At 46.5% G+C, this 22,704-nt stretch overlaps 1 protein-coding gene across 1 annotated transcript; it reads left to right on the top strand.

Moving 5' to 3' along the window:
* The first annotated feature begins 13,641 nt into the window (after positions 1-13,641).
* Positions 13,642-14,553, top strand: LOC147963908 (uncharacterized). The gene has a single exon (XM_087528159.1). It carries the CDS (start codon positions 13,680-13,682, stop codon positions 14,442-14,444), a length of 765 nt encoding a protein of 254 aa, XP_087384285.1. The 5' UTR covers positions 13,642-13,679; the 3' UTR covers positions 14,445-14,553.
* The last annotated feature ends 8,151 nt before the right edge of the window (positions 14,554-22,704 follow it).

The following is a 22,704-nucleotide window of genomic DNA, read 5'->3' as shown; positions in this document are numbered from 1 at the left end:
CCCTCGCCGCCCCGGCGACCGCGGCCGGACCCCACCGGCCACCTCGCCGCCCCACGCCGCTCCGCCGCCGCCCCTCGTCGCCGGATCCGCCGCCCCTCACCGGCCGGCCTCTCCTCCGACGAACTCCGGCCGGCCATCATCGTTTTCCGCGCCATGAACAGTGCCCGTGAACAGTAGCCGGTCCAGATCTGAGATCTAAAAACAAACCCTACGGTTGACTTTTTCCCTCTCCCCCTTTTATTATGTATTACATGGGATGTTGTAATGATTGCCTGAATTGCGACATTGCTTTCAATGCGGTTATGTCTCTAAGTCGTGCCTCGACACGTGGGAGCTATAGCCGCATCGAGGGTGTTACAAGTTGGTATCAGAGCCTTCCCCGACCTTAGGAGCCCCATTGCTTGATCGTCTTAGCAGCCGAGTTGTGTCTAGAAAAATGTTTTGAGTCACTTAGGAATTATATATCGGAGAGTTAGGAATTCTTTTTACTTCCCAGTCTCCTCATCGCTCTGGTAAGGCATCCTGACGTAGAGTTTTGACTCTTCTCTTCTCAAATTTCACTAAAAAAAATTTTAGGATCACGCGAGTATCTTGGATTTGTTCCGATGGCTTATGATGAGAATACTGTCTTGGTGCCTCCTGTCAGGGGTTTAGTGGAAGTGTCCCGGGGAGTTGAGCTCTGAGGTGTTGTCATCATAATTTTATCGTTGCAATTCTGGAATACTTGAGATATGTTCGCCGACATCGAAAATCTCTTTTATGCAGTTCGTTGGTGAGATAACCTCGACGCCACCCAGTACTGGGGCGGGAGTTCGGGAGTATCGCCATAACTTGTATAACGGATACTTTTCGAAGGTTGAGGTAGATGGTTTCCGAAGTTTTCTTGGTTATGTGTTGAAGGATGGATACAGCTGGATGTAGGATTTGCTAGTTTGGGTGAGATATTATGCTTCCCCTGTATCCCCAACACCTGATTGCATAACCGGAAAGGTTCGGGAGTTTCATAGGTGGGAATTCTAGTAGCTCTAGTTCTTCTTCCACGGATATTGGTTTGAGATTGGGATTTCTTACCGATTATTCGTTCTTGATCCGTACCTTGTTGATTTATTTCTCTACCTTAATTCTACGTGGCTTCTCAATTGATGGATATGTGACCATTTGAAGAGAATGCATTCGTTCATTTTGTTCGGATGTGAAGACTATATGTTGCAATTTTCATTCCGTTGGATTCAGCTTCAATATTTACCTGTCAATGTGCTAATGGTGGTCAACCTCTTCAGGATGGCTCCTCCAACGCGCACGACTCCGAATCCTGATCCGCCACCACCTCCACCTCCTCCAGAGGCATGGCAAGCTGTGATGGCCGCAACCAATGCAAACACTCAGCTGATCATGCAAATTATCCAAGAGCGCAATCAAGGCAGTCAAGGGAATCAAGGCAGCAATCAGAGTCACTTTGCTACACTCAACCAGTTCCTTACTTACGGGCCAAAGACTTTCAGTAATTGTGTTGAGGCAACCGATGCTGACGATTGGCTTGTGGATCTGTGTAAGCATTTCGAGTGCAGTAACGTCAGGCCTGAGGAATTTTGTGAAGTTCGCTTCCTTCCAACTCAAAGATCAAGCTGCAGAATGGTTCCAGTAGTACAAGGATTCCAGAGGTGGACGTGTTATCACTTGGGATGATTTCCGTCGAGATTTCCGAGCTCATCACATTCCACAGAGCGTGGTTGAAAGCAAGCGTGAGGAATTCCGCAATCTGAAGCAAGGCTCTTTGTCTGTCTATGACTACAACAAATTGTTCCAGAAGCTTGCCCGCTTTGTCAAGCAGGACGTGCCTGATGAGAAGAGCATGATATACCAGTTCAGGAGTGGTCTCAGGAAAGATATTCAGCTCGCTCTTGTCCTCTTCGAGCCCTTGAGATACGATGAGTTCTACAACATGGCACTGAAGCAAAAGGCTGCTCAGTTGAGGTGTGATGCTTCCAGGAAGCGAGTCAGAGATGGTACTCCTTCTTCCTCTACTCAAGTGGCCAAGCAGCAGAAGTTTTGGCTTCCTCCTCCTCCGTTCCGTCAGCCGTATCAGCAGAAGAGCAAAGGTGGCAGTGGTTCTTCCCACCCACCCAACCCTGGCTTTCAGAACAAGGCTTCGTCTCAAGCTCCAAGATCGAGTGCTCCGTATCACCGTCCGCTTTCAGAGGTCACGTGCAACAAGTGCCAACAGAAGGGTCACTATGCCAACAAGTGTTTCAACCAGAGGCGTCTTCCTCCTCCTCCTGTGAGATCGGCAAGTACAGCTGTGGTCAAGCATAACCCCAAGTCCGCCAAGGTCAATTTGATGAATGCAGCTCAGGTAGAGGACTCGTCAGATGTGATCATGGGTAACCTTCCTGTTAATGATATTCCTGCTAAAGTTCTTTTTGACACGGGTGCATCGCATTGTTTCATCTTGAGGCCATTTGTTTCTAAGCATGAGTTGCCTTTGCAAGATTTGACTAGACAGTTATCTGTGGTTTCTCCGGGTAAATTTATGAATGCAAGCGCGTTTGCCCCAGATGTTTCTATCACATTGGGGGATTACAAATTTCTCTCTTCTCCGGTGGTTCTTGGCAACTCGGATATTGATCTTATTCTCGGAATGGATTGGCTTTCTAAGCACAAGGCACATCTTGATTGTGCTGCCAGACAGATTCAATTGACTCATTCGTCTGAGGATGTAATTGTCTTTGCCGCTCGGGATAATACCATTCGTCTGTTTTCTCTCAATGAGAAGGGCGAATTGGATGCCATCTCTCAAATTCCAGTCGTTTGCGAATATCAAGACGTCTTTCCAGAAGAGCTCCCAGGAATGCCTCCGCGCCGGCCAGTTGAATTCGTTATTGAACTTGAGCCTGGCACGGAACCTGTGTGCAAACGTCCTTACAAGCTCGGACCTAAAGAGTTGAAGGAGCTGAAAAAGCAACTCGATGAGCAAGAAAGAATGGGTCTCATCCGGCCTAGTACTTCTCCGTGGGGTTGTGGTGTTCTTTTTGTGAAGAAGAAGGATGGAACGGACCGACTTTGTCTTGATTACCGTCCAGTGAACAAGAAGACCATCAAGAACAAATACCCACTTCCCAACATCAATGAGCTGTTCGAACAACTCAAAGGTGCCCAAGTATTCTCCAAGCTTGATCTCCGTATGGGTTATCACCAGATTCGCATTCGTGAAGAAGATATTCCCAAGACAGCATTCAGAACAAGCTTTGGTTCATATGAATACACTGTCATGTCTTTTGGCCTCGCCAACGCTCCTCCGACGTTCTCTCGCATGATGAATTTCATCTTCAACGCCTACACCAATGACTTCGTTTTGGTCTATCTCGATGACATTCTGGTTTTCTCCAAGAACAAGGAAGATCATGCCAAGCACTTGCGTTTGGTTCTCGATAAACTCAAGGAACATCAGTTCTACGCCAAGTTCTCCAAGTGTGAATTTTGGCTCGATGAGGTTCTTTATCTTGGTCATATCATCTCTGCCAAGGGCATTTCCGTGAATCCCGAGAAGGTTTCCGCAATTGTGAATTGGGAACCTCCTCAGAATGTGAAGCAACTCCGCAGTTTTCTCGGTCTCGCAAGCTATTGCCGAAGATTCGTTGAAAACTTTTCCAAGATCGCGAAGCCTCTCTCAAATCTTCTTCAGAAGCACGTCAAGTACGTTTGGTCTCCGGAGTGCGATATTGCTTTCAACACTTTGAAAAAGAAGTTGATCACTGCTCCAGTCTTGACTCCGCCTGATGAATCCAAGCCGTACGAGGTCTTTTGTGATGCCTCTCTCCAAGGTCTTGGCGCAGTATTGATGCAAGAGAAGAAAGTTGTTGCTTATACCTCTCGCCAGTTGAAGCCTAGTGAGAAGAACTACCCCACTCACGATCTCGAGTTGCCGGCAGTTGTGCATGCTCTTTTGACTTGGAGACATCTTCTATTGGGAAGAAAAGTGGACATTTTCACCGATCACAAGAGTCTCAAGTACATCTTCACTCAGCCTAATCTCAACCTAAGGCAAACTCGATGGGTCGAAATGATTCAAGAGTATAATCCGAGTATTGAGTATACTCCAGGCAAGGCCAATGTGATTGCTGACGCTTTGAGCAGAAAGGCCTACTGCAACAGTCTGATTCTCAAGCCTTATCAACCCGAGCTTTGTGAAGCTTTCTGCAAACTTAATCTGCAAGTTGTTCCTCAAGGTTTCCTCGCCAACCTTCAAGTCTCTCCTACCTTAGAAGACCAGATTCGCCAAGCCCAGCTTCTTGATGCTATGGTGAAAAAGGTGAAGATTGGGATTGCCAAGAGTCGGTCCAAGTACAAGTGCTACCGCCTTGATGACAAGGACACTCTCTTCTTCGAGGATCGTATTGTTGTGCCCAAAGGTGAACTTCGTAAAGTGATCATGAACGAGGCTCACAATTCTCTCCTCTCCATCCACCCTGGGAGCACGAAGATGTATCAGGACCTCAAGAAAGCTTATTGGTGGACTCGAATGAAGCGCGAGATCGCTCAATTCGTGGATGAATGTGATGTCTGCAGAAGAGTGAAGGCAGAACACCAAAGGCCAGCTGGTCTCCTCCAACCTCTTGCCATTCCAGAATGGAAGTTTGACCACATTGAAATGGACTTCGTGACTGGGTTTCCAAAGTCCAAGCGTGGCAATGATGCTATATTTGTTGTCATCGATAAACTCACCAAAGTGGCTCACTTTCTGCCTATCAAAGAGTCGATCACTGCAGCTCAATTGGCGGAACTCTATACCTCTCGCATTGTCTCTCTGCATAATATTCCTCAAGTGATCTCTTCAGGCCGTGGCAGCATCTTTACCTCCAAGTTTTGGGATTCTTTTCAGAAGGCCATGGGCACTAACATCCGCTTCAGCACAGCTTTCCATCCTCAAACAAGTGGTCAAGTCGAGCGTGTCAACCAGATTCTTGAAGATATGCTCAGGGCTTGTGTGATCTCCTTCGGCATGAAGTGGGAGGATTGTCTTCCTTATGCTGAATTCTCCTATAACAACAGTTTTCAAGCAAGTTCGGGCAAGGCCCCTATTGAAATTCTATATGGCAGGAAGTGCCGTACCCCTCTCAACTGGTCTGAAACCGGTGAACGTCAGCTGCTGGGTAATGACTTAATTACAGAAGCAGAAGAAATGTGCAAAGTCATTCGTGATAACCTCAAAGCAGCCCAATCCCGCCAGAAGAGCTACTATGACAGTAAGCACCGTGATTTGGCTTTCGAGATCGGAGATCATGTTTACCTCCGTGTCTCTCTTATGAAAGGTACTCGTCGCTTCGGTATCAAAGGGAGGCTTGCCCCTAGATACGTGGGACCTTTCAAGATTGTCAGCAAGAGAGGCGACCTCGCCTATCAACTCGAGCTCCCTTCAAACTTTGCAAATGTCCATGATGTGTTCCATGTCTCTCAGCTTCGAAAGTGTTTCAAGACGCCTGACCGCACCGTCAACTTCGAGGACATTGAGCTCCAAGAAGATCTCTCTTATCGTGAGCACCCAGTTGCTATTCTTGAAGAGACTGAACGCAAGACTCGCAACAAGTCAATCAAATTTCTCAAAGTCAAGTGGTCTCATCATTCCGACCGTGAAGCTACCTAGGAACGCGAGGATCACCTCCGTTCTGAGTACCCGGAGTTCTTTCATTCCTAGATCTCGGGACGAGATCTTTTCATAGTGGTGGAGTGTTGTAACACCCCGGATGTAACTTTCCCAATTTGTACTCCAACTCTTGCCGTTTCCGGCGTTAAGTTATATTTATTTCTCGGGTTCGGGTCTTTGTCTCCGTGTGTTGTTTTTCGTTTTCATGCATCTCATATCATGTCATCATGTGCATTGCATTTGCATACGTGTTCATCTCATGCATTCAAGCATTTTCCCCGTTGTCCGTTTTGCATTCCGGCGCTTCGTTCTTCTCCGGTGGCCATTTCTAGCTTTCGTTCGTGTGTGGGGATTAAACATCTCCGGATTGGACCGAGACTTGCCATGCGGCCTTGGTTTACCACCGGTAGACCGCCTGTCAAGTTTCGTATCATTTGGACTTCGTTTGATACTCCAACGGTTAACCGAGGGACCGAAAAGGCCTCGTGTGTGTTGCAGCCCAACACCCCTCAAATTTGGCCCAAAACCCACCAAACTCTGCTCCATGTCCTAGAGCGTTCGATCACGATCGCGTGGCCGAAAACCGCACCTCATTTGGACTCTCCTAGCTCCACTTATGCCTATATATACCCCCTCCATTTTCGGATCTCGTCTTCCCCCTCGAAACCCTAGAAAAAAAAGTTCCAGATCTGCCGCCGACGGACGTGTCCGGTGCGGACCGGACAACATCCGCCCCGTCGCGCCCGGCCACTCCCGTCCTGCCATCTGTCCCCGTGCGGTGCCCACATCGCCGCCGGCCCGCAGGCCCGAGGCGGGCCCTCCTCTCCACCTCGCCGGGCCCGAAGAGCCACGCCCGCGCGCCGCTCGTCTTCCCCGACCCCGGGGGCCGAAGCTCGCCGGTCGCCGCCCCGCTGCTCACTGCCTCCCCGCCGGCGCCGCGCTCCACCGCGCGCCCTCGCCGCCCCGGCGACCGCGGCCGGACCCCACCGGCCACCTCGCCGCCCCACGCCGCTCCGCCGCCGCCCCTCGTCGCCGGATCCGCCGCCCCTCACCGGCCGGCCTCTCCTCCGACGAACTCCGGCCGGCCATCATCGTTTTCCGCGCCATGAACAGTGCCCGTGAACAGTAGCCGGTCCAGATCTGAGATCTAAAAACAAACCCTACGGTTGACTTTTTCCCTCTCCCCCTTTTATTATGTATTACATGGGATGTTGTAATGATTGCCTGAATTGCGACATTGCTTTCAATGCGGTTATGTCTCTAAGTCGTGCCTCGACACGTGGGAGCTATAGCCGCATCGAGGGCGTTACATCAGTGCTCATGGTGAAGACGAAGGTGACGCAGAAGTAGTCGACGTAGATGAAGTAGTTGAACCGAGGCGAGCAGTCGCATAGGAGATGCTCTCCACAAACCTAATCGCCTCTCTCCCGTACAGGATCTGGAGAAGCGGGGTTTCGGAGGCCTGCTCTCCCGTCAGCCGTGTACGCGGTAGACGGGATGGGATCACCGAGGGCAGCAGTAGTGAAAGGAACGACCAGGGAGCAGTGGAGGTGTGAAGTGTATGTGGCTGAGCTGCGATGCCTCATATATATAGCCAGTCGGGTAGGAGAACGGTCCAGCAATAAAACCATTTAATTACAGACTTTTCATCTCCATAAAACACGTTTAATTACAGAAGTTTTCATCTCCACAATAAAACGTATTTATTATGGATGTTTTCATTTCCGCAATGAATATGACGTCTCACATTCGTTTTGTGTCTGTAATGGACTCTCCAATTTTGACCGGTAAAACATTGCATCGGCTCGGCTCATTCCCGCAACCCGCGGCGCGCGTCGTGACGAGGCGGGCGGCGGAGGAGGAGCGCGCGTGTGGAACACCTCTCCTTCCTTCACACCAACTCATACTAGTGGGAGAAGAGCTCACCTTAATAGGGATGGCACCCGCAGGGTATGGGTACGGGTGGAGCTATCCCATACTCTTACCCATCCGCCCTGAGTTTACCCATCACCCATACCCATACCCGTCAAGGGTACAATTTTTTTCCATACCCGTCACCCGACAGGGTATATGGGTACCCACGGGTAAAAATACCCGCGTTTACAACACATCAATTGAGTAAAAAATAGTTGTAAAAAGCAATATATAATCATAAATTATTAATAGCAACACATTTTAAACAACAATTTACAACAACATATTGTAACAACAACATATTCTCATAAACAAAAATACTTGCCTATAAAGTGACATATAAAAATGTTAAACAACAACACATATGAATACACTTTAAGTTCACCAAATCATGAAAAATTATAGAGATAATTTGAATACACATTAGAGTTTTTACCTAGCGTGATTAGGAGGGGAAATGAATACATTGGAATATTAACAGAAACCCACCTGTCAACATTTTAGATGGGTACATGGGTACGCGGGCATGGGTTATACGATCCCATACCCGTACCCTCTCTACCCGATGGGTATGATATTTTTCCCATTTAAGTACCCATGGGTAATTTTTTGTCCCATACCCTTACCCTAATAGGGTTTTTACCCACAGGGTACGCGGGTAATGGGTACCCATTGCCATCCCTACACCTTATAAGTTGGTGTACATCTCTCTCAACTAGCCATGTGGGACTAAAATTCCCACCACTCAATTGACAACATGGGCCCTTAGGTATTTTTCTGAAATTGTTAAGTGGGCCTATAGCCCAACTAATATTCAGCAATCCTCCACCAGATCCCAAAGGCCCATGGTGTTGTCCTCTGTTTCAAACTCTGTTTTGATATACCAGTATTTTCAGTGGAGACCCGTTAAGGTTGAACATCCATCAAGAACAAATAGCTACACTCCTCCACAACTGAACAATGGACTAGGCCTTGAATTGTCAATTTGGCGTGAAGGAGTTTCACCAAGTGTCTTACCAGTACTAGGCTACCGAAGGCTGACCCCTCGGGTGGAGCATATTGGTCACTCCTGGCCCATTCATAAACTTACTAGAGATCACCCTAATCTCATAGACTATGACCAGTAGTCAGGCTCATATAGGTGTGTTCCTCCAAAGATCGCTCTGTAGGATAGCATCTTGCTTTTACAAGCCTTGGAACACATTAAGACAAAAGTCAACCTGCCATACAGTTACCGAGAGTTGTGCATCTCCAATGGAGTGGGTTAGTTAAAATACTCTCCTTAGTTAACCACTAGCTTGTTTTCCCAGGTCCTACTTCACGGGATCTCCGATCACATAGGTTGGGTTACTACCATGGTAACTCATGTGGGTCTCATACCCATCTCCCTCGATGCATTATCTATCACCACACGTGATAGCCCTTTTGTGAAGGGATCTGCCAGATTCTTAGCTGTTTGGACATATTCCAACGTTATCACTCTGGAGTTTCTTAATTTTCTGACAGCTTTTAATCTCATTCTTATGTGTTTGTTGGACTTCATATTGTCCTTTGAACTCTTCACCTTAGTGATGATAGTCTGATTGTCACAGTTCATAAGGATAGCCGGAACCGGTTTACCAACCACTGGCAAGTCCATCAAAAGATCTCGAAGCCATCCTGCTTCGATACCAGATGTGTCTAATGTTGTTAATTATGCTTCTATTGTCGATCTCGTTAAGATCATTTGCTTGCAAGAATTCCAGGAAACAGCGGCACCTCCAAGAGTAAACATATACCCAGTTGTGGCCTTCATCTCATCAGTATCAGAGATCCAATTCGCGTCACTATACCCTTCAAGTACCGACAGGTATCCGGTATAGTGAAGTCCATAGTTCATAGTACCCTTCAGATAGCGCATAACTCTTTCAACAACATGCCAATGTACATCACCCAGTTTGGAAACAAACCGGCTCAGTTTGCTCACATCAAACGTGATGTCAGGCCTCGTTGCGCTCGCTAGGTACATCAGTGAACCAATGATTTGAGAATATCTCAATTGGTCTATAGCCGTGCCTTTGGACTTTCGAATCAACACACTAGGATCATATGGTGTTTGAGATGGTGTGCAGTCCGAATATCCAAAATGACTCAACACCTTCTCAACATAGTGGGATTGCAGAAGTGTAATCCCACCCTCATTATCTCTCAATAGCTTGATGTTCAAGATAACATCAGCCACACCAAGGTCGTTCATCTCAAAGTTCTGAGACAGAAACGACTTGACCTCCTCAATGACTTTGAGGTTGGTTTCGAATATCAGTATGCCATCAACATACAAGCACATTATAACTCCTTCGCCCCCACCATGGCGATAGTATACACATTTGTCAGCCTCATTAACAACGAAACCAACAGATGTCAGAGTTGTATTAAACTTATCATGCCATTGCTTAGGTGCTTGCTTCAGGCCATATAAAGATTTCAGCAACCTACACACCTTTCTTTCCTGACCATCTATCACAAAGCCATCTGGCTGTTGCATGTAGATTTCCTCGTTTAGCTCTCCATTCAGAAAAACCGTCTTGACATCCATCTGGTGGACGAGAAGACCATGCGAAGCTGCCAACGAGAGCAATACTCGAATGGTGGTCAGTCTAGCCACAGGTGAATAAGTGTCGAAGAAATCTTCCTCTTCTTTCTGGTCATAGCCCTTGGCCACAATCCTAGCCTTGTATTTTTCAATCGTACCATCGGGCCTAAGCTTCTTTTTGAACACCCACTTACATCCTAATGGTTTGCAACCATAGGGACGCTCAGTGATCTCCCATGTCCTGTTAGCCATGATGGAATCCATCTCGCTATGGACCGCATCCTTCCAGTAGTCAGCTTCTGGAGAGGCATATGCTTCTGAAATAGAAGTGGGAGTATGATCCACGAGGTACATGGAGAAATCATCACCAAAGGTATTTGCAGTCCTTTGTCTCTTGACCCTACCAAGGGTTTCGTCGTCATCCTCCTCAGGATTTTCATCATGTGTTTGTTCATAATAATCCATAGGAATGGCAGGCTCAGGAGTCTCCTCAACTGTCTAGAAGTGCTTTGCATATCTCTCATAGGAAAAATATCCTCAAAGAATGTAGCATCCTTAGACTCCATAATTGTACCAACCTTCTGATCAGGTACCTCAGATTTCACTACTAGAAATCTATAGCCAACGTTGTTCTTAGCGTAGCCCAAATTAACGCAGTCCACAGTCTTCGGTCCAAGCTTACACTTTTTGGGGATCGGCACATTGACTTTCGCCAAACAGCCTCAAGTACGCAAGTACGAAAGTGTTGTCCTTCTCTTTGCACATTTCTCATAGGGAGTGATCTCATTATCCTTTGTCTGAACTTTATTAAGGACATGACATGCCGTAAATATAGCCTCCCCCACCATGCCTTGGATAAACCCGATGTATCTAACATGGCGTTAACCAAATTAGTTAGAGTACGGTTTTCCGCTCGGCAACCCCATTTGACTGAGGTGAATAGGGAGGCGTCCTCTCATGAATAATTCCGTATTCCGCACAGAAAGAATCAAACTCATTAGAGAAATACTCTCCACCACGATTTGACTGAACTCGTTTTATTTTATTTTCAAGTTGATTCTCAACTTCTGCCTTATAGATTTTAAAATAGTGTAGAGCCTCATCTTTAGTGTTTAAAAGATATACATAGCAATATCTAGTAGAATCATCTATTAGTGTCATGAAGTATCCTTTTCCACCTTTAGTCAATACACCATTCATCTCACAAAGATCAGAATGTATGAGTTCTAACGACGCCAAATGTCTCCTCCGCAGCCTTATGGGACTTGCGAGGTTGCTTTGCTTGCACACACGAATGGCACTTAGAACCTTTGGCTAAAGTGAAACTTGGGATTAAATTCAATTTTGCTAACCGGGTCATACTACCAAAACCAATGTGACAAAGACGTGAATGCCAAACTTCTGTTTCATTAACACTCGAATGAATATTGTTCACAACTTTATTACAAAAATCAGCGAGGGAAAAGCGGAACAGACCTCCGCATTCATAACCTTTTCCAACAAACAGTCCATATTTCGTAACAACTACTTTATTAGACTCAAATACCAATTTAAACCCTTCTCTACATAGAAGGGAACCACTAACGAGATTCTTCTTGATGGCGGGGACATGCCGCACGTTCTTCAGTTGCACGATCCTTCCCGAAGTAAACTTCAGATCGACCGTGCCAACACCATGAACAGAAGCACTCGCGCCGTTTCCCATCAGTACAGACCCGTTCCCTGTGGCCTGATAAGAAGAAAATAATGAAATGTCAGGACACACATGAATATTTGCACCTGTGTCAATCCACCAATCTGTAGACTGACAAACTGAAAATACAGTATACAAATGACCGTACCCAGATGGCCCACTCTCATCGTTGCTCACAATCATGTTGACAGTCTTGGAGTCCTGTCCTGGCTTCTTAAACTTGTTTGAGCACTTGGCAGGCCAATGTTCATCTGAACCACAAGTGAAACAACCATCCTTCTTCTTATCTTTCTTGAAGTTCTGCTTGCCCTTCTTCTTAAACTCGGTATTCTGTTGGACACCAGTCTTCCCCTTGGGCTTGTGGGGGTGGAAATTTTTCTGCACCACATTGGCGACAGAGGTCCCTTCGGCCCCTTTTCCGTGCAAGTCCTTTTCCCTCGAATTCTGCTCGACACTCAGATGGCCAATACAGAATTCTGCTCCAGGAATTGGGTAACTTAGCGATAATGCAACCCGCGACAAATTTGCCCGGCAGCACACACTTGAGAAGCTCAAGCTCCTTAGCAATGCACTATATCTCATGAGCATGTTCCAATACAGAACGGTTTTCGACCATTTTGTAATCGTGGAACTGCTCCATAATGTACATCTCGCTTCCAACATCCATTGCGCCGAATTTAGATTCGAGCGCCTCCCACAAGTCCTTGGCAACCCGCATCAATGCTTAAAGTACGTCCCCGTAAATGGGGCTGGTTTCAGTGCAGCAGCAAAATCATGGACGGCGCGCGCGTCGCGGCGGGGCGGGCGGCGGAGGAGGAGGAGCGCGCGTGTGGAACACCTCTCCTTCCTTCACACCACCTCATACTAGTGGGACACCACCTCATACTAGTGGGAGAAGAGCTCACCTTATAAGTTGGTGTACATCTCTCTCAACTAGCCATGTGGGACTAAACTTCTCACCACTCAATTGACAGCATGTGCCCTTAGGGATTTTTCTGAAATTGTTAAGTGGGCCTGTAGCCCAACTAATATTCAGCAATGATAGCTTGTGTGATCATGCATAACATGATTATGAAAGATGAGGGTGAGGTAGTTCACCAAGTTCTGAATATTGAACAGATGGGTGATCATATATAGCTTCTGGAGCAGAATGCGGTGACGTTTGAGCAAATTCTCTAGATGCATCATCATATTCACAATCGTGCAACTCATACACAACTTCAGAATGATCCAAGGGAGCACTTGTGACGGTTCATACGTACAATTAGAACATGTAAGAATAAATTGAATTGAAATTTAAGATATTATATTTTAAAACTCTATTATGTTTGGATAGTAATTTGTATTGGAAATATTGTTCATTGAAATATTTATTTCTCGATTTTTGATGCATTATGCTATTTAGTGTTCCTGATCAATATTTATGAGTATACAAAATAAAATGGATAGCAGCGTGTCCGGTTTGAGAGACATGGTTGGATGACCAGGCCGGCGAGCCCGATCGGATGTCCATGGATCACGTCTATTGATGTTTTGACGCGTCCGTTTGGTGAAGTGGGCTGCTGTTACTAAAAAGGAAAAGTGAATATATTCCAAATATTAGAGTATTGAAAATCTTGGATTAGATATTCACGTGCACGTACAGGTAAGCATCCTAGTTCTTTCCACGGCACGATTTTTTTTTTGAGGATCACGGCACGATCTTTGGTTCGTACGTGTCCGAGATCAAAACGCGCCCACCGACGTAAACTTGACGCGACTTCTGATCCGTTTCAGGCTCGTCCGCCACGCGCGCTCGGGCCATAAGTAGCGGCACCCGGGACACCGCTGAGCACGCTCACGACTTGCGATCCAACACCATGGCCGCCATCGTGGAGTCGCGCAAGCGCTGCCTCGCCGCGTTCCTCGACGAGCCGTCCCCGGCGCCGGCCCACCTCTGCAAGCGCGGCCGCGTCACGCCATGCGCGGGCTCCATGGCCCCGGCGCCGCCCACGTCTCTGGCGTTCGACCCGCTCGACGCCCTCCGCCACGTATTCCCGGGCGCCGACCCGAGGGGCCTGGAGGCCTGCTTCGCCGCCTCCGGCCGCGACCTGCACGCCGCCGTGCAGGCGTACCACGCCCATCAGGCCAGGGACGCGCTGGCCACCCGCCTCGCGCACGTGGTGGACGACGATGAGGGCTGCGCCGGCTTGCTCTTGGAGCAGATGGCGGCGGCGAGCGACGTGCCCGACGCCAAGAACCGGGCGACTTGGATGCTGGGGGTGATCAGGAACGCCGGAGCAGAGCGAGCCGTGCGGGAGGCCGCGACGGAGCTGGCAAGGCTGCGCGAGGAGAACGCCGCGCTGAGGGAGCAGGCGGAGCGCGGCGCGACGGAGGGGGCGACACTGCGCGAGGAGAACGCGGCGCTGGCGCAGCGTGCGGCGGCGGCGGAGCGCGACGGCACGGTGCTTAAGCGCGGCGTCATGGTGCAGCAGAGGCGGTACGAGGAGATGGAGCGCGCCGCGGCGGCGACGAAGAAGAAGGTGGCCGAGCTGGAGATGGCCAACTACGCGCTCGGAGTCCGGCTGCGTGACGCCGAGGCCAGCCGCTTCCCGGCGGCCTACCGTGGCCCCGACGTGTTCTAGGACTCGTTTGAGTGCTGTTTTGGATCCAAGTTCGATTTAGATACAACTTTCTCTTGTAAAACGATTGTAAATCCATGTTTCGGTGGAATTCAATGCAATAGTTCGATTCCATCCGAGTAGATTTGATGTTTGATCGATTTCCTATTTTTTCGGTTCTAAGATGGATTTGAACGCGAGTTGCATGCAGATCCATCTATCAAGGAGCAATTCTTGTCGGATGGAAAAGAGGTTGGATCGGATGATTGAACCTTTGTAAACACATGAATTGTGAGAATAAAAGAGTTGTGAGAAGCTTGTGCAGATGATTTAGGTTGATGCAATGACTCTATAAGTGTTCTGGCAGAAAACCATATTTGGAAGAAGTTGCAGCTTTATCATCAGCATACTAATACCAGATCTTAGTGGAAGGCTAGGCAGCAGCTCTATCAACACTTATCCTACCAGATAAAGCATGCAATTTGATCTCAACCTTCTTGTGGAAAGGATCCTTCGAGCATTCAAACAAGTCCTAATAATCCCGCTAAGTGGTGATTCAACATGGATTCTACATCTTGGAACCAGGCCAATTTGGGGAATTCGTGTTATCTTCAGGTCTTCCTAAATATTGGATAAGACAACTTGATGGGTCTTGAAAAAATAAAAATGGAGATGTGAGATATATAAACTAGATGATGCCCCTCGCGGGCATGAATTGGTTGCAATATGTTCTCATGATATTTGATAATTTTGAACATTAATATTTGGATGAATAATATGCGAATTAAAACTAAAAAACACATATATTGTATTTAATTAATTGAGGTGGGCCTTTTACCATGTTTGATGTTGAGGTGGATCTTTTCGATTCATGTTTTAATGATGAGGTAGCATGTGTGCATGTTGAGAGGAATATATTAGTGAGGGCTAGCTATTTAGAAAGATACCTTTCCCAACCTTGGTTCTCATTCTCTATAGCCTTTTTTTGATTGTACAAATATATGACACACCATTCACAATGTCTTAATCCTTCCTTTGCACAACGACCTTCAGATCATTACTTATCCTGAGTATAATATTCAACAAGTGCATCATGAAAAAAATGTTTGGATAGCATGAAGAACTCCTGCTGCTTTAATCATGTCAAGAGTTTTGCCACCATTTTTTGCATTATCATCAACGACTTCAGTTACCAAGGGGGGCATTACAACCATATTGAAGAGAGAACTGGAATGAGAACCCCAATGAGTATCTGTGGCTATTCTATGTCCAAGTTCTTGATTCAAACCTCTCTTGATTTCAAGGTCAAAATTATGTAATGGCTTTTGAATTATCTTTTGCTTGTTTTTCTCTAAGCATGTTTGTATTCTTAAAAGAATTTCCAACTGTTGACATAGCAACACTCATCCACTCAAAAAGCCGTACCACATTTTCATGATTTTTTGCATCCGCAACTAGTGTCAACTGAAGTTCCATTATAGCCTGGGCCATTGATCCGAGAAGGGCTAAGGTTATTTTTGCAAACACTGCATAAATAGCTTGTTGAAGAGCAAGAGAAGTTGTTTGAGTAACATGAGAAAGTCCAATAACCCGCTCCACTACCCCCTACCCCCTTATCGACATATCTTACAGCAATATATTTATCAACCAATATAGCAAGGGCAAAGTATTCATCTCCAAGATCTTCTATGATTTCTTTCACTGTTTCTATAGCACAAGCTTCCACAATATCTTTCTAGATAGTAGAAGAAACCAACTTCGTATTCTTAGGAGTATTCTTGAAAGTAACAACAGCCACATCAGGACAATATGCAACCTACTATTCATATAAGGTCAGAAAAATCCTCTTCCTCAAAGAAGACTAGCTGTCCTCATGACTCTGAAATGGCTAGCCCAAAACGGATTGATACTCTATGTTGGATCTGTTTGCTTGTCTACAACAGTTGCAATGGATTCCTTCTGGTTCATTAGATCATCGCATCTCTTCATGTTTTGATTATGGATACTTGAAGGACCACCAGCATGAATATCCAATTGCTTTAGGTTACTGTAGTTTTCCCACCCCCTTCGTTGAAAATACATCTCCACCACCACGGCCTAGACTTTCATTTCGAATTAGGTAGCAACAAAGGCATAAATGTTGCATCTTCCTTTATACTATATTCTAGGCAAGGTTTGTATGTCTTGATTCACATTAAACACGCGTAGTCAAGCGACTACAGAGGATTATGAAGTTGTAGTTCCCGAAGCCACGTTAAACCTGTTTACTCAAGCGACTACACATGATTTCAGTCAAGTTGTTTTTTTTTCAGTCAAGTTGTTGATCACAAATCCACATTAAACCTGTGCAGACAAGGCACTAAACATGATTTTATCATATCGAAGAGTGGGAAAGACATGCTTTTATCTTCATATATACGACTAATATAGCCACGCGTCAGGTCAAAATTCATAGAAGTATTTTTTTTGAGTTGTTGATTGTTTTTTGATATAGCTACCCGCTTATTTCAAGCGGTGAAAATTCATAAAAATATAACGATACGTCCCTCCACATGATTAAGGGCTGTGCTTATACAATAAAACATGATCAAGCAACTAGCCAACTAGGCGTTGCGACATTGATATTACAAGAGAAAACACACACCACGCTCACTTGTTCCATACGTGGGATAGTGAAGCTTCATTATGTCTGTACGTCTAAGCTAGCTGGCTATCCGATGACAGGGATGGTTGCGACGCGGCGGCCGAGCTCATCCTGCGTATGGTAGAAGACGACGACGCGGTCCGACCGGAACCCCGGCGGGTTGGGGGTGGTGCCCTCCGGCAGCTGGTCGATGGAGACCTCCGGCCTCTCGTTCTTGACCGTGAGCATCGCCGGCCTTACCGGCCAGCCAAGCAGCTCCGGCCACGACGACTTCCCTGAGGTGCTCATCACCAGCAGCTGAGTTAATTTCTACTTCAATCAGAATGGGAAAAAATGATCACCATGCACGGATAAGTAGAGAATTAGTTTTACAAAACTAAACAAGGAAATGAATCTAACCTGTAAATCGACTAGTATAGCAAGCTCTTCGAAGTTCTTACGGTTTCCGATTAACTGAAAGCCACTTTTAGCACATGGTATATCTCTCGTTTTGGACTGAATTTATAGGCAGGTCGATCGGGTTGCAGTGTTGAGCTTAAGCATGGATCGATAAATATATCAAATTGCCGGCCGGCCGGCATGCCGGCCACCCATGTACTTTTGGATATATCGATATGCTAGCAAAACTGCTGGACTAGCTAACTGATGATTTGCTATTTCGGTAGTTTGAGTTGGTCAATCAAGCTGTAGATATGAAACCTAGAGTTGCCACAAACTTTATGTACAAATTTACGCGTAAAAAAATTATAGTTGCATGGTTGCGCATCTTAATTTTGAAACATAAACTTGCACACAATTTTCATCAGTACCAAATCAATGTTCAAGTTTGTCATAGAAATGTTTTCCATGCACATAAAAATTAATATATATTTGTACCGAAGGGAAGATGAGAAGAGCTTGAAATATTCAACCAGGCTAGCTAGCAAGCTATCAGAGCATCTCTAACAGATCCCGGAGAAACACGTCGAGCAAAAGGAATATAAGGTATTACCCTAAAATGATTTTACAGTAAAGAGTAGGTTTCTTCAAAAGAGATGTCATAAAAAGCATACTGTAAATAAAACATGTAGGACTCATGTGTCATTGGCCACACACTTTTTTCCCTTTTTATTGCATCTTCCTCGTCGTTCCTTGTCAGGAACAACACCGGCCGCCCATCGCCTTTGTCCTGGCCCACCCACGCCTCCATCCCGACTTTCCCCGTCCAAGCCTCCCCCTTCTCCGTCCCGGCCACCGCCATCCTGGCCTCCCCCGTCCAGGCCTCGCCGTTTGTTGGCTAGCCAGAGGCGCACAACCGTGAAACAACGATCGTGGGGATGCACAATGAAGGGTGCACGTCGAGCTCGGTCGCTACAACCTCTAGCCCGCATGTATGGCGCAACAGTCGCAACCACTCAAGAGCTCGATTCGAGCGGGTTCGAGCTCCGACAGCCTCGAAGATGAGGTGAGGAAGGGCGTGGATTTGGTTGGTTGGTCGCGGGATTTCGCAGGATTCAGGCAAGTTCGACGCCGCTTTGGTGACAGTTGGGCTGAAACTTCCCTCCTGCCAACTGTCACGGTGCGATGAGGGGAATGGGAAAAAAGGCTCCGAAAACTGAACATACGGGGAACTCGGGGTCCAATATACCGCTCCACAAAATAATTCCGGGCCGGGCCATTTTTGGGGCCTGCGGGGGGTTGTTTTTTCACCTCGGAATCTAAAAATGGCGGTTATTATATGGGTCGGACATTTTCTGTGACCTGCTAGAGATGCTCTTACAGCTTATGCCACTCAGGCATCTCCAAAGTGGACACTCAAATCGCCCGCAAACGTCCGGACGCACTTTGCCATTCAATGTCGTCTTGCATCTGTCCATAAACCAGTCCGGCTATCCATTTTCCCTCAAACCAGAAGCAAATCGGGAGACCTTTGCAGGAATCCAGACCTCTGCCACGTAGGACTCCGACACACCTGGCCCACCCAAAACCACATCCGCACCCCGCGTCTCAATCACTTTCCCCTTTCCCTACATTTGATTCCTCCCTCGCCGACGCCGTTGTTGTACCACCTGGCCGCCCGCCAAGCCCTTACCGGACCTCCGCCACTCCAACCGGCCGCCACGCCGCTTTGCCTATGTCGTTGTTCCACACCTCTCAACGGTGCACCGCCCAGGTATCATTCTCCCGTGTGGATGCCGTCTATGGGGTGGTGACCACGCCCAACAAATGTTCGGTGAAATGCACGTGCTAAAATTTTGACAAGTTTTCTTCCTTCTTTAAAGCAATGGATTCAGACATGGAGTACATCTATGAGCACCATGTTGAGTCCTCCTATGACTCGTCCGATGAGGAGGATTATGCTGATGAAACAGCAATGATGCATGTGGTCCTTTTCGACGCGGAGCGTGTGGAAGAACATGTTCTCAATTTTAAGGGATCGATTAAGAGTCATCGAGTGCTGAACCGAAATAGGGATGTGAACATTTGATGCTGATGGACGAATACTTTGCCCCCTATGCCCTATTTGCAGACAACTTTCGATGGTTCTTTGGATGAATGTTTGATTGCCTCAACAATGGCATTCGGAGCTACGATGGCTACTTCATCTTGAAGAAGGATGTCGTAGGAAGAAATGGATTGTCTGGTTACTAGAAGTGTGTGGCTGCATTGCAGATGCTTGCATATGGCGTGACCAAAAATTCAAGGGACGAGTACCTCCAGATGTCTGAGAGCACATGCTGAGACGCCATGGTCAGATTTGCTACTGCGGTGGTCGAGGTGTTTGGACCTTAGTACTTGAGAGAACCAACTATCTCAGACACCGAAAGGCTCATGGCAATTTTTGAAGCAAGAGGGCCGCCAGGTATGCTCGGATTTCTCGATTGCATGCACTGGAGATGGAATAATTGACCATGTTAAGAAGCCCACCATCATTCTTAAAGAAGTTGCATCACAAGATCTATGGATTTGGCACATTTTATTTGGCATGACTGTGTCTCATAATGACATCAATGTGCTATAACGGTTTCCATTGTTTGCTATTTTAACTGAAGGACAAGCTCCTCAGTGCAACTATACTGTCAATGGGCATGAGTACAACATGGGCTACCATCCGGTTGACGGTGTCTATTATCCCTGGGTGACCTTCGTCAAGACCATCTCTGAGACAGTTGGTCAAAAAAGAGCTCACTTTGGATGGAGACAAGGAGCTAGAAAGATATGAGAAGGCATTTGGAGTGCTCCAAGCCCCTTTTGCAGTTGTTCGTAAGCATGCTAAACAATGGGATCCGAAGACCTTATGGGTGATGATGGCAGGTTGTGTGATCATGCACAACATGATCATGAAGGATGGGGATCAAGATGCTGCCAGAGGTCTGGAGTTTGAGAATATGGATGATCCTATCCAACTTCCACAACAGAACCTGCCCACGTTTTACGAGTTTGTCCAAATGCATCAATAAATTTAGCATCGAGCAATTCATGAGCATCTTAAGGAAGATCTGCTTGAGCATCTATGGGCAGTTAAAGAGGACAACTAGAACATATGTGCAAGTTGAATTCAAGTTTGAACTATTTTATTTCAAAAATTAGTTGGATTGTAATATTTACATTTGAATTACCGCCGCATTTTAATATTTTCACTCCTCAAATATTTGATATGCTATTATTTTGGGTGTTGCGGACTTAAAGAAAAAAAAAGGGACAAGGTTAGATGATCGGCTCCTGTATCAGTATCCGCGGACGAGTCTGGACCAATCCGTGGACAAATAGCTTGTCTAGTTTGGGGGCCGGCGTTGGAGATGCCCACTTTCCCCTTTGTTCTTTGTCATCGGTATTAATCCACTCCAAAAAATTCTCAAGATCGCAACTAGTAAAGATTGTTCCACAAGATTCGCAGCCTTGGTGCTAGCTTGAGAACCTCTCTCTATATGGACAACATCGACACTTTTCATGGAACCCATCAAGAAGGACATTGATAACCTCCCTAACATTCTTGGCCTCTTTGGTGATGTCAAGCGTCTCTCAACCAACTCCCACAAGAGCTCGGTTGTTCCTATCTGGTGTGGGCACATTAGCTTGCCATGCATTCTCCAAAGCCTTCTGACAACAAGCGCTTCCTCTTCTATGAAATACTTTGGGTTCCCACTATCGGTATGGCAACTAAAAAAAAGTAGACTTCCAATTTCCCGAAGACAAAGCGGCTAGAAAGTTGCCCCCTTGAGGTGGGAAAAACATAATATTCATGGGACACACCGCCCTGGTCAAATAGGTGCTATCCTCCCAAACAGTCTACTTCATCACTCCCCCCCCCCCACACACACACACCCTTGACACTGGCAATAAGCCTTGAGTGAGCTTTCCTTTGGGCAAGAATGGACAAAACCACCGGTGCTAAATGTAAAGTAAATTGGGACACCGTTTGCCGTCGTTTGTTTGAGGAAGGAGCCAACAAAAATGTGGATTGGCATGGGCAACCCTTGTGACGCCATGGACTACGACTTATGATATGTTTTCATGACCCTCACGGTTGGCAATGGTGCAAGAACAAAAATGAAAAGTGAGGGACGCCCTCAAGGACAATGAATGGGTCACCAAGATCAAAATCTCCCCACTTTTTTCATCGTCCACTTCAGTCAATTTGTTGAGCTTTGGCCCACTATTCGGGTTTTTAATCTTATGGAGGCAGAAGATGACATTACTTGAAAGCATACGGTGAGTAGTTGCCACATGGCGGAGTCCACCTACAAGGCTCACTTTATTGGCATGATCCGCTCCCCTTTGGAGCATGCAGTGTGGAAAACTTGGGCACCACCTAAAGTGAAGTTCTTTGTTTGGTTGGCCATTCAAAATAGAGTTGGACCACCATATATTGGCCAAACGAAGGTGGCCCAGTTTCGCTAAGTGCACATTTGCAAAAGGGAACAAGAACCAATTGACCACCTAGTTTTCAAGTGTCGGCACACTCTAAGGCTTTGGGAAATGATCAAGGCTTGACTCCAACTTGCTCAGATGGATACTTTCACACGGCATTTGAGACGCTCCCTCAAAAATTGATGGATTGGATTATATCCGACGTACCCATCTCAAATAGGAAAGCCACCATCTGGAATGAGGGAAACACGCGTGTTTCCGGTAACCAAGATGCACCCTGTCGATCCTACTCGACAACATTTCGAAGGAGGCTTTGATTTGGGTGGCGTGGGGGCAAAGAAACTAGGGACAATCATGCCGTAAGAGTAATTCATTTGTCGTACTGAGGGGTGTATTTGTAACACAAACTCTTCTTTTCTCTTAATTAACACAAAATCTTTTGCCTCCGTTTCAATAATAAAAAAAAATGCGTGCGTCTGTCACGACGCACGAAGAGTGACCCACTGCCGAAAGCACTCATTTCTCAACTCGCGTGCTTGCGTACGTATTAGTGATCTTCTAAAAAGCACCAGTTCGTGATGAGGAAAAGCTCCACCAGATCAGTAGTGCATTAACTTAGCGAAACTAGTAAGCGTGCACGTGCAACGCACGTATCTTAATAAACTAAAAAAAGCGTTAACTATGTCTTGTGTTTTTACCTGAACATTTAAATGCGTGTCGCGCCCATTGATTTCAATATAGTAATTTATTTTAGATCAAGTCATAGGTCTTGTTTGACGGGTGAAAGAC

This window comes from Triticum urartu, chromosome 6A, assembly GCF_056163025.1.
Source record: "Triticum urartu cultivar PI428250 chromosome 6A, HENAU_Tu73, whole genome shotgun sequence".
NCBI lineage: Eukaryota > Viridiplantae > Streptophyta > Magnoliopsida > Poales > Poaceae > Triticum > Triticum urartu.
The sequence above is the reverse complement of the archived record's forward strand: the minus strand, read 5'-3'. Positions and strand labels throughout refer to the sequence as shown.

What these genes read in the sequence shown, in the direction of transcription:
- LOC147963908 (XM_087528159.1), top strand. Translation starts at nt 13,680, where the DNA reads ATGGCCGCCATCGTGGAGTCGCGCAAGCGCTGCCTCGCCGCGTTCCTC.